This window comes from Tamandua tetradactyla, chromosome 20 (genome assembly GCF_023851605.1).
Source record: "Tamandua tetradactyla isolate mTamTet1 chromosome 20, mTamTet1.pri, whole genome shotgun sequence".
Taxonomy (NCBI): Eukaryota; Metazoa; Chordata; class Mammalia; order Pilosa; family Myrmecophagidae; genus Tamandua; species Tamandua tetradactyla.
The window spans coordinates 28,432,804-28,442,521 of record NC_135346.1 but is presented as its reverse complement, the minus strand read 5'-3'; the positions used below and the strand labels follow the sequence as shown (position 1 = coordinate 28,442,521).

Here is a 9,718-nt window from a genome sequence, read left to right as displayed (position 1 = left end):
CCTCTACTCTCCAAACATGCATAAAGATGAGAGAAAATGGAGACAGTGTGTATATATTTTTTAATGAACTGTTAATATAATAGATATATTATTATATCTGATATATTATGTTATAACATATAAAATTTATAATACATTATAAGATATATTATATCTATAATAGAACTGTATTTCTATTATTATTTCTATTTTTAGGTGAATAAACAGAGACACAGCAAAAGTTTCCAAGAACATAAGCCAGAAAGAGGTTCCAATGTTCCACATGCCGCCATACACACTCTAAGGAACTGATTCTCCCTGTCTCCAACCTGAACCTCTATCAGCTACTTTAACCTTTGTGAAGGGGTGACAGAAAATGAGAGAAAGAAGACTAAGACAGGGTAGAAATAAAGAAAAAGAAGAAAGAATGGAGGGGATATTTTAGACATCCAGGCCCGCTTACATGTCCAGGACTGCTGAGTAGGCGGGATCTTGGAGAGCATCTAGTTTATACCCTCACTTTATAGATGAGAAAACTGGGGTTCAGGAAGAGAAGGCCCTTCCCATAGTCACAGAAGGAGTTCGCCACAGATTTAACTAACTAACCACCAGAACTGTTTTCCTGACAGAATCTTGGCTTTGGATATTTCAGACCCACCTGCTCTTTCCCTTTTATTCCACAGGTGACATTCAACCTGGGGCCAGGCTCTGATATGGAGTCAATCAATAACCAAGGAGGTAACTGGTAGCACAGCGGGTGGAGCCTGTATTATCACTCCATATATATGAACCTTCCAGTCCCAGGGCTCTGGAAAGAAGCGGTAAACTTGGTGCAGTTTTCATCTGAGCTCTGGACACAGAAATTCAGCCATGAAGGTAACAGGCATCTTTCTGTTCAGTGCCTTGGCCCTGCTCATTTTCTCCGGTAGGTGTCTATGTATGTTTTTTTCATTTGAATGAAAACTTTTGAACTGATGCTTTGCTGAGCACTTTACCCTCTAGACTTTAAATTAGATCTTCTGGTCCCAGTGAGATGAAATATAAGCAATGGATGAGAATTATGGAAAGAGGATTTTAAACATAAACATGAGGAAAAATATCTACAAATTAGAACAGTCCAGAGATGGAATGGTTTTCATCTAAGTACTGGAGACTGACATTTTGTCAGGGATATGATAAAGAAAAGAAGGTGGGATTATTTCAACCTTAAGTGCTCTCCTAACTGCAAAGTTTAAGGCCAATTTACAAATTTCAAATTCCCATGGAACTGCATTAAAATAGATAACAATGGCTTTTCATTATTCTATATAGAAGGCAGTTTGTTTAAAAATTTTACTTTTTGACCTGCAGTATGTGTCCACAGAAATCATTCTGCTTGACTACACATGGTGTATGTATGTCTCAACAATGTTGGCAGATGATTCTGAACCCATGGGATTGAAATGAGCTGCCAATATGTCATTGAAAATGGTTAATATTTTCAAATTAATCTTGTAGACCTTGCAAAGAAACCTAACGGGAGCTGACTTGGCACTTGGCTAAAAAGAGAAAGCATGTCATTTGTTGTATTTGCTAAATATTTATGGGAGCAGTAGGCCCTTTTCCCTTCCTCTTGCATTATAACTTATACAAACAGATGCCTGTGGGGGTGACCACCTGCTCACCCATCTTCAGATGCACCTAGATTCTGAAATCCAGTGAGATCCCAACAATACCAGGTCCTGACTATTTCAGGGGACCATATTCCCCAAGCCCATAGATGCTTCATTATTTTCCAGTACTTAGTAGGAAGAAACTCTACCTGAAAGTAGCCACTAAAAACAAAGAGAAATAAACAGCAGCACTAGAGGAAGACTAAATGTTAATATTTTCTGTAACTAGGTGACTCAGAGATTGTTGATATCAAAATCAAATCTCACTGATATTTCCTCCTTGGAGTCCTCCCAGATTAGTTCCCTTTCCCTTCAGTGAACTCATCATAGTTACCATCCCCTGCATGATGTAATAAGACTTCCAACACTCTGGAGAATGCAGAGTGGTTATTCTAACCATCTGTAAATTCTAAAAATGTGAATTTGAACTACAGTCATTCAGTATAATGTAATTAGAAAATAGTTCTTTGGGGAACGGATGGTGAGTTATCAAAGAGCTTCATTTTTTTATATCACTTACAAAAGGGCACTTGAATGTCATTTAAAAAGTTGGTGCTGTGTCAGAAAACTTGGTTCCTGCTAGGGATAACTGTCTCAGAGTCATAGAGATGCACTTTACCGTGATCTATAAACTGAGATAAAGAGAGTTAAGCTTCCTCTATCACTAAGTGGCTGTGAGATCAAAGGTTGTGAGAATGTCAGTAGACATTCTACAGATATTTGCTCAGGACCTAATAGGCTTCAAGCAAGAAGGACTGCGTTTCACCTTTAAGGAAATGGATTAACATATCTGAAATAGCAAATTGAAATACTTTGGTAATGGTAAATTTTGTGCTTATTTTTTTCAAGATTTCATCAGGTAGGAAACAGATGGAAACCAGTCAGATGCCCTTGAGAGATGATGAAAACGAGAAGGGGTAGGGCAATGGAAGAGGGCTGCAAAGAAGTCAGGGTCTTCATAAAAGAAAAAAAAAAAGCGTAAGAATGGCTCTAAAAAAAAAGAGAGAGACAGAGAGAGAATAGATCTTGCTTTTCCCATCTTGGGACCCAACTAACATTTCTGATTTATGTTTTCTAGGTAACACTGAAGCTGAATTCCAAGGAAGAGAGGTAAAAAGAAATTTGCAGTTTCTCATTTCTCAAGTCGAATCTGTTTATAATACAAAATCGCAATCTAGATGTCACTCTTCAGTATAGCCTGAAGGCAAGGTGATGAATGTAAATATTAGAGAGGCTTAACCTATAAAATCCACATGGAAGTACCACTCTCCTCACAGGCTGATGTCTAAGATCAAACTCACTGGTGCACAGGAAAGTTCTATGTGGACATATAATGCTTGCTGTAAAGGAGTTTTTAACAGGTACTTGGACTTAGCTAGTAGGAGAAGCCTTTTAAGTAGAATCCTTCTCAACTCTACTCAAATTAACCCTTCCTCCTTACACCTAGTTTGACCCTGTAGGTAATTACTCAGGTGTAACTCTAATTTGTAATTACCAAAAAAACACAGTAATAAGCTAGGTTGTTCTTCTAGAAAGATATTCTCGACTTGACTTTTCCATTTTTTTCTTATGTTTTAAAGGTAATTTCAGTAAATTTAGAGACCAGAAGTGTCCCTCTTATCTAGTGTGGTGGCAGATGAGAAACTTCAGTTCATAAATGAATAAATTATTACATTTGTGAAAAGTATTATTAAGATCTAGTACCATTAAGAACCTAACCAAGATAGAGATCATGGAAGGTGTCCCTAAGTAAGTGTATCAGTGTGTGTATGTGTGTGTGTGTGTGTGTGTGTGTGTGTAAAGAGATTTATTTTAAAGAATTGGCTCATGTGAATGTAGGGGCTAGTAAGCCCAAAATCTATGGGACAGGCTGGAAGGCTGGAAAGCCAGGAAAAAGTTGATATTATTGTCTTGAGATCAGATTTGTAAGTTAAGCTGGCAGGCTAGAAATTCAGATGAAATTTGATAATGTAGTCTTGAATCAGAATTTTTTCTTCTCTGAGAACCTGTTTTTCTTCTTGAGGCCTTCAACTGACTGTATGATACCCACCTACGTTTTTATGGTAATCTTTACTTAGAGTTAACTGTAGATACTAACCACATCTACAAATCACCTTCACAACAATACACAAATGATTAAATAAGCGAGTTCTATAGCCTAGCCAAGTTGACATATCTGATTAACCATCATGGAAAGTGAAATTTATTTTGAACCATGAATGATAAGTAAGTTTTTGCAAAACGTAAATGGGGTGAGAAGAAGTAGAGTGAAGCAGTTAAAAGTTAAAACTCAGGAACTAAAGTGACTGGGTTTGATTCCTGGATCTAGCAATTACTAACCACGTAATATTGGTGATTTTATCACTTTGTACCCATTATTTTTACCTAAAGAATGAGTATTAATAATAAAGTCATAGAATAAAAAATTAAATGAAATAATACATGGGGCTTCACAATACAGTGAACCCTAAATTAAAACATGGACTATAATTAATAGTATGATTATAAAAATGTACTTTTATCAATTTTAATAAATATACCATACCAATGCAAGGTGGTAATAATAGGATGGTTTATGAGAATCTTGTATTTTTTCATGATTTTTCTGTAAATCCACAACTTCTTTTATTTAAAAAACAAAAAAGTTTCATAGGATAGTTGTGAGGTTTAAATAGAATAATACATAAAAAGCACTGAGGAAAGTGTTTGACCCATAATAGTCATTCAGTGATCTTATGGAAATAAAGGAAACAGATTGTGCAAGAGAAGTCACTGTTGTGAGTGTACAACACTGTTCTTCAAGGAAGGACATGCCCTAAGGTGAGTCTGGCCTGAGAGGAGCAAGCACTGCAGAAATTATAAATTTGATCATCTCACTCATGTCATTTAAACTTCACAACACCACTATCAGATATGTGGGGAAAATGAAAATATGACTCCAATTTTTCAGATGAGGAGACTAAGGTTGAGAGAAACCAAGTTACCTGTCAAAGTTTTATAACTCGTAAATAGCAGAGGCATTACTTACAACCAGATCTGACTCCAAATCTTAAAATCAGTTCCCTTAAAACATATAGCTTCACTCTCCCAACTACTGTCATGATCACATCTTCAACTTGACTACAGAGTGAACAGAACCATTTTAGACATTATGCTATAAACTGAAAGGATGGAAAATAATGGGAAATAATTCTGTTTAATAACATTTTTAGGCTCATTGTAACATAAAGGTGCTTGGATGCCCCAAGATTTATAAGCCTGTCTGTGGGACTGATGGAAATACTTATCCCAATGAATGCCAGCTATGTCTTGAAAACAAGTGAGTATAAACTAGAACTTCTTTTAAAATACTTATTTTAAATAGTTGTCTTCAAACTTCCATATATCTTATCACTCTGCAGTCTCAATATACCAAAAACATGAATCTTACCATGAGAAAAGCCAAAAGATTGCTTTTTTCCAAGACTAATTTTCTCTCTCTCTCATTTTCATATATCAGTATGATTATATAGAGATGTTCATGTATGTTTATTTGGATAGAAAATATTTATTGCATCACTACATTATGCTAAGCACTTAACATTCACAAGTATATGAGGTAAATAATACACATGAGGAAATTGAAATTCAGTTTAAACAAATTGCTCAAATGCCACCATCAATAAATGGCATTCTGGGACTGAATCCTTGTTCTTTCCACTATGCTGTAATGATAGGTGCCAGGATAAATATGGGTGGGGTACAGAAGGAAGGTAACATCTGTCTCTCAGTTGTCTCATACCCAGTGCTAATACAGTGTGGTCAATGCTATGATAGAAGTTTGAGCAGAATGTGCTGAGAACACGAAACAAAAACCACTAATTATGCCTGCTGCAATTTGGAAAACTTTGTAGCCTTTCCTCTAAGCAGCAAAAAAGAAGAGTGAGGGATTCCAACAAGAAGGAAAAACTGAACAAAAGAGAGAAATGACTTAATAACATGGTTTAATATAAAAATGAGTAAAAAAATGTTACTGAAAGGATGATGGAATAGAAGAGGGAAAGCATTTTAATGACTCTAAATTAATAAAAAATTACTTGCATAATAACTCATGCTGGAATAACAAAACAGCAGACAGTCTAAGTTTTAAAAAAGCTCATACACGTAAAATACCTTTTATTTTTAAAATAATTCTTGGTGATTTCTAAAGCTTCAAATATCAAATATGAATCAGATAGATTGGATGAGCAAAATGTATTTGTGAAATACTTTTATTTGTGTAGAGGCAGCCTCAATGAAGTTTCATTTTCAGAAATGACCTTAGTCAGGTGATGTGAATCAGACTCAGGGCCTTTCAGAAGTAGATTTGCACAGATTTTCTATCTTACCCAGTATCTGAACACTTAACATGCTAAGCCTGGTGCTAGTCTCCCCCACTTTCCTTGGGTTTATAACTAAGAGAATATGAGGCCATGAGTACAAATAAGCTTCTTGTAGCTTGCGGCAAATGCCATAGAGGAGGTATAAACAAAGTGCTGCCAGAGTGATGTAGTGATACAGATTTCTTCTTATTGAAAGGGGTCAAAAAAGGTTTCATGAAAAGGATGCCATTTAAAAGAGAACCTGAATTTTGACAGCATCACAAAAGCATTCCAGAAGTGACATGATCGAAATAAAAAGAAGAGATTCCACAAATGACTGGGAAGCCTCTTAGTTATTCTGGAACTGATTTAATATTAAAGACTTTGTTTTGGGCGCAAATGACAATGTAAATTTAAATTATATGAGCACATAAATTCCCTTCCCTATTATACAAGCTTTCTTTCCGGATTGCTTTAAGCCATTTCAGAAAACTCTCAAATTTAACCAGGTTAAGGGACCTAGCTCCCCCATAGTGAGAAATTTAATATCCTGAAGTCCTGTAGTTTTAGATCCAAAACATCATGTGATCTGCTTTGATGCAAATTTGTTTCCATTATAAAGGTTCACAAAAGGAGCTTGAAGCCACTTGTTCATTTTCTCATGACCTATGATATTGACTTTCGGGCCAGATATATTTCCATCTAAGGAGACAGCAATCAAGTAGCCTTGAGACTTGGGGGATTTCCAAGTGCCAAGATCAAAAGGCATACTTTTTAGAATGAAATATTGGAAAAATATGGACATAAGGCTGGAATGCCCTATAACCTTAGCCTTTTAAACCTACTAATCCCTACTTGTTCTTTATATTCTTTTCAGAAGATATAAATGTGGGAAGGACATTTGAATGCCATCAATGTAATCTCTCTTCCTATTTCTCAGATAAGAAAACTGAAGCCTACAGAAATGATATGGCTTTCTCAAATGTACTATATTTTCTAATGTACCATAAATCTTTTCTTTCTATTGCCCTTTAAAAGCCCAGAACAAATCCACTGACTATTATATTGGTCTCCTCGAACTGCCATAGCAAATCACTAGGAACTTGGCAACTTAAAACAACAGAAATGTATTCTCTCACAGTTCTGGGGTGGGGGGGCAGAAGTTTGAAATCAAGGTGTTGGCAGGGTTGGCTCCTTTTGGAGGATCTGAGGGAGAATCTCTTCCATGCCTTTCTCCTCACTTCTGCTGTTTGTTCCCTGTCCTTGGTGTTTCTTAACTTGGAGCTACATGATTGCATTCTGTCTCCAACTACACATAGCCTTCCCTCTAAGTCTCCGTGTCTCAAATTGACCCCTCCTTCCTCTTATAAAGACACCAATTATTGGATTTAGAGCCTACCCTAAATCAAGGATGATCTTAAGATCCTTAACTTGATTACATCTGCAAAGACCCTATTTCCAAACAAGATCACATTCACAGGTGCCGGGGGTTAGGACTTACACATAAATTTGGGGGAAACAAAATTCAACTATTACTAATTAGTATATAGACACAGCAATCAGAGCCAGTCTCTGATCCTGGTTGTTGGGTCGGGTGGCCGGTAGATAACACCAAAGAAAGGCTTGCCTGATAGTCTTCTTCATCACCATATGCTTGGTAGATAAACAGTAAGTCCTCCTTTTATTTCTTCTAGATCTCCTGGTCATTGAGGATCCTTTTCTATAGACTAGGGTTATCCAGTAGAACTTTCTGCACTGATCAAAATGCTTTATATCAGTGCTATCCGATGTGGTAGCCACTAGTCAATTACTGAGCAATTAAAATTGTTATCAAGCAATTAAAATATGGCTAACACAACTGAGAAAATGAATTTTTCAGTACTGTTCAATTTTAACTAAATGTGGCTATCAACAGAAAATATATCAACCCTTGCATGCTCAGTTTGGCTGCTTGTAGTGTTGTATGTTAACTGATTCAGAAACAAGTATTGAGAGTGTGTAATGACTTTGGGACAAGAAAGCATTGAAAACTTTTAAAATGAAGATCCAACAAGATCCAGAAAAATAATGTATGGAAATGGAGGCAGAGATTAGAATAGCGGTTGCCAGAGGATGGTGATAGGAGAGAATGGGAAGTGATTGCTAGTAGGGCAATAGAAATGTTTTGGAATTAGATAGTGGTGATGACTGTACGGCATTATGAATATATTAAATGCCACTGAATTGTATAATTATAAATGGTTAAAATAATGATTTTATATGTATTTTATCTCAGTAAAACAATATATGGAAGACTGAGTGATATTTATGGTGGTGCAAAGTAATAGAGAAGTGGAAGAACTTTTATAAGCCAGTATCTCCAAAGGAAATAATCATTAAAAAAATGAAGCTCTGGAAACAAATTTTATGAGGAACAATTATAGAATCTAGAAATATTTAGCTTCGAGAAGAGAAAATTGGTTTGGGAAGAATGGTGTGTGGGGAGCAGAGTTGTTTTTCTCATTAGGGGTAGACACTTAGAGCTCCCAGATACCATATGGGATAAAGATATGATTTGTTTTGCAAGAGCTCACAGACATGAACTCCCAGAAATAGAGTTCGAAAGCCAAAGGATTAATCATTTAGTTTCCTGTGATAGCCTAGAAAACAGCTAAGTTGGCAACCTGGCAGCTAGGGTAGTGACATCAGAAGCAAAAGAAGCAGCGATGGTTTAGATATGTAAACTCCATAAGGGTAGACATCTTTCCTTTCTGTGTCCAGTATGCCTAAGAATACTCAGTAAATATTTGATTAGTTAATGAATATATGAAGAATGGCAGAAATGAGACTAAATCTCTAATATTTGTATTGTAATAAAAGCTTATTTTTTTGTTATTTTACTTTTGTGGTCTATTTTTGCTCAGTAAAGTTTAAGCTGTTTTTTTTCTCTCTCTCTCTCTCTCTCTCTCTCCTACAGGAATCGCCAGACTTCTGTCCGCATTCTAAAATCTGGGCCTTGCTGAGAACGCAGGTTCTGAAATCCCATAAGGTCAAAACAATGTCTCGATGGTTCGATTGTTAAATAAATGCATGTGAATACTTCCTGCCCTTTCCTTCCCCACATTTCCCACACACTTAGGCCTCTCTCTTAGTAAATGAGATTGTCATGCCTTTTAGATATTAAATGATAGGACACAGTTGGTTGTGAATACCTTTAAACCCAAAGAGTACTAGACTATGATTGTAAGAAGTGGTCGGAAAACTCTCAGTCCAGAAACAATACCTATCACCTTCCACTGAAATAATTTCTTCAGGTTTCCTTGAGATTTAATTGAGCATCTACTGTGCCTGATATGATTCTAGCGCATAACATAAAGAATTCTAAGAGTTGTCTATCTGGTGGGAGAAAGTTTAGTCCTTAAAATTTTCTGTGTATTTCAGAATGTAGATTTTAGGTCAGAAATTATCTTCTCAAAGAGGATCTGAATCATTGAATAAACATTTTCTCAGTGATGCTCTGAATTTAGACTTAATTCTTCTCCAGGAAGAAACAATTTCCTCTTAGCTACTGAGGTGAACAGTATTACTGCAGAGCTATCATTTCTTCCTGATAACCTGAGGTTTGGATAGAGGGCTTCACCTAGGACTTGAATTAGAGACGTGTATCATAGGGAAAATCAGAGGCAAAAAGGGCTTGGTTCTGAATTAAGCTGGCAAAGGATCCTTCCACAATCAAACCATCCTTAACATGCTCTGGCAAGGAAAGAA

At 36.2% G+C, this 9,718-nt stretch overlaps 1 protein-coding gene across 1 annotated transcript; it reads left to right on the top strand.

Annotated features, from left to right (window-relative positions):
- Positions 1–749: 749 nt before the first annotated feature.
- On the top strand, positions 750–9,049 carry SPINK1 (serine peptidase inhibitor Kazal type 1). The gene is made up of 4 exons (XM_077137350.1): positions 750–904; positions 2,710–2,741; positions 4,844–4,950; positions 8,928–9,049. The coding sequence occupies exons 1-4, from the start codon at positions 850–852 to the stop codon at positions 8,971–8,973; spliced, it is 240 nt and encodes a 79-aa protein (XP_076993465.1). The 5' UTR covers positions 750–849; the 3' UTR covers positions 8,974–9,049.
- The last annotated feature ends 669 nt before the right edge of the window (positions 9,050–9,718 follow it).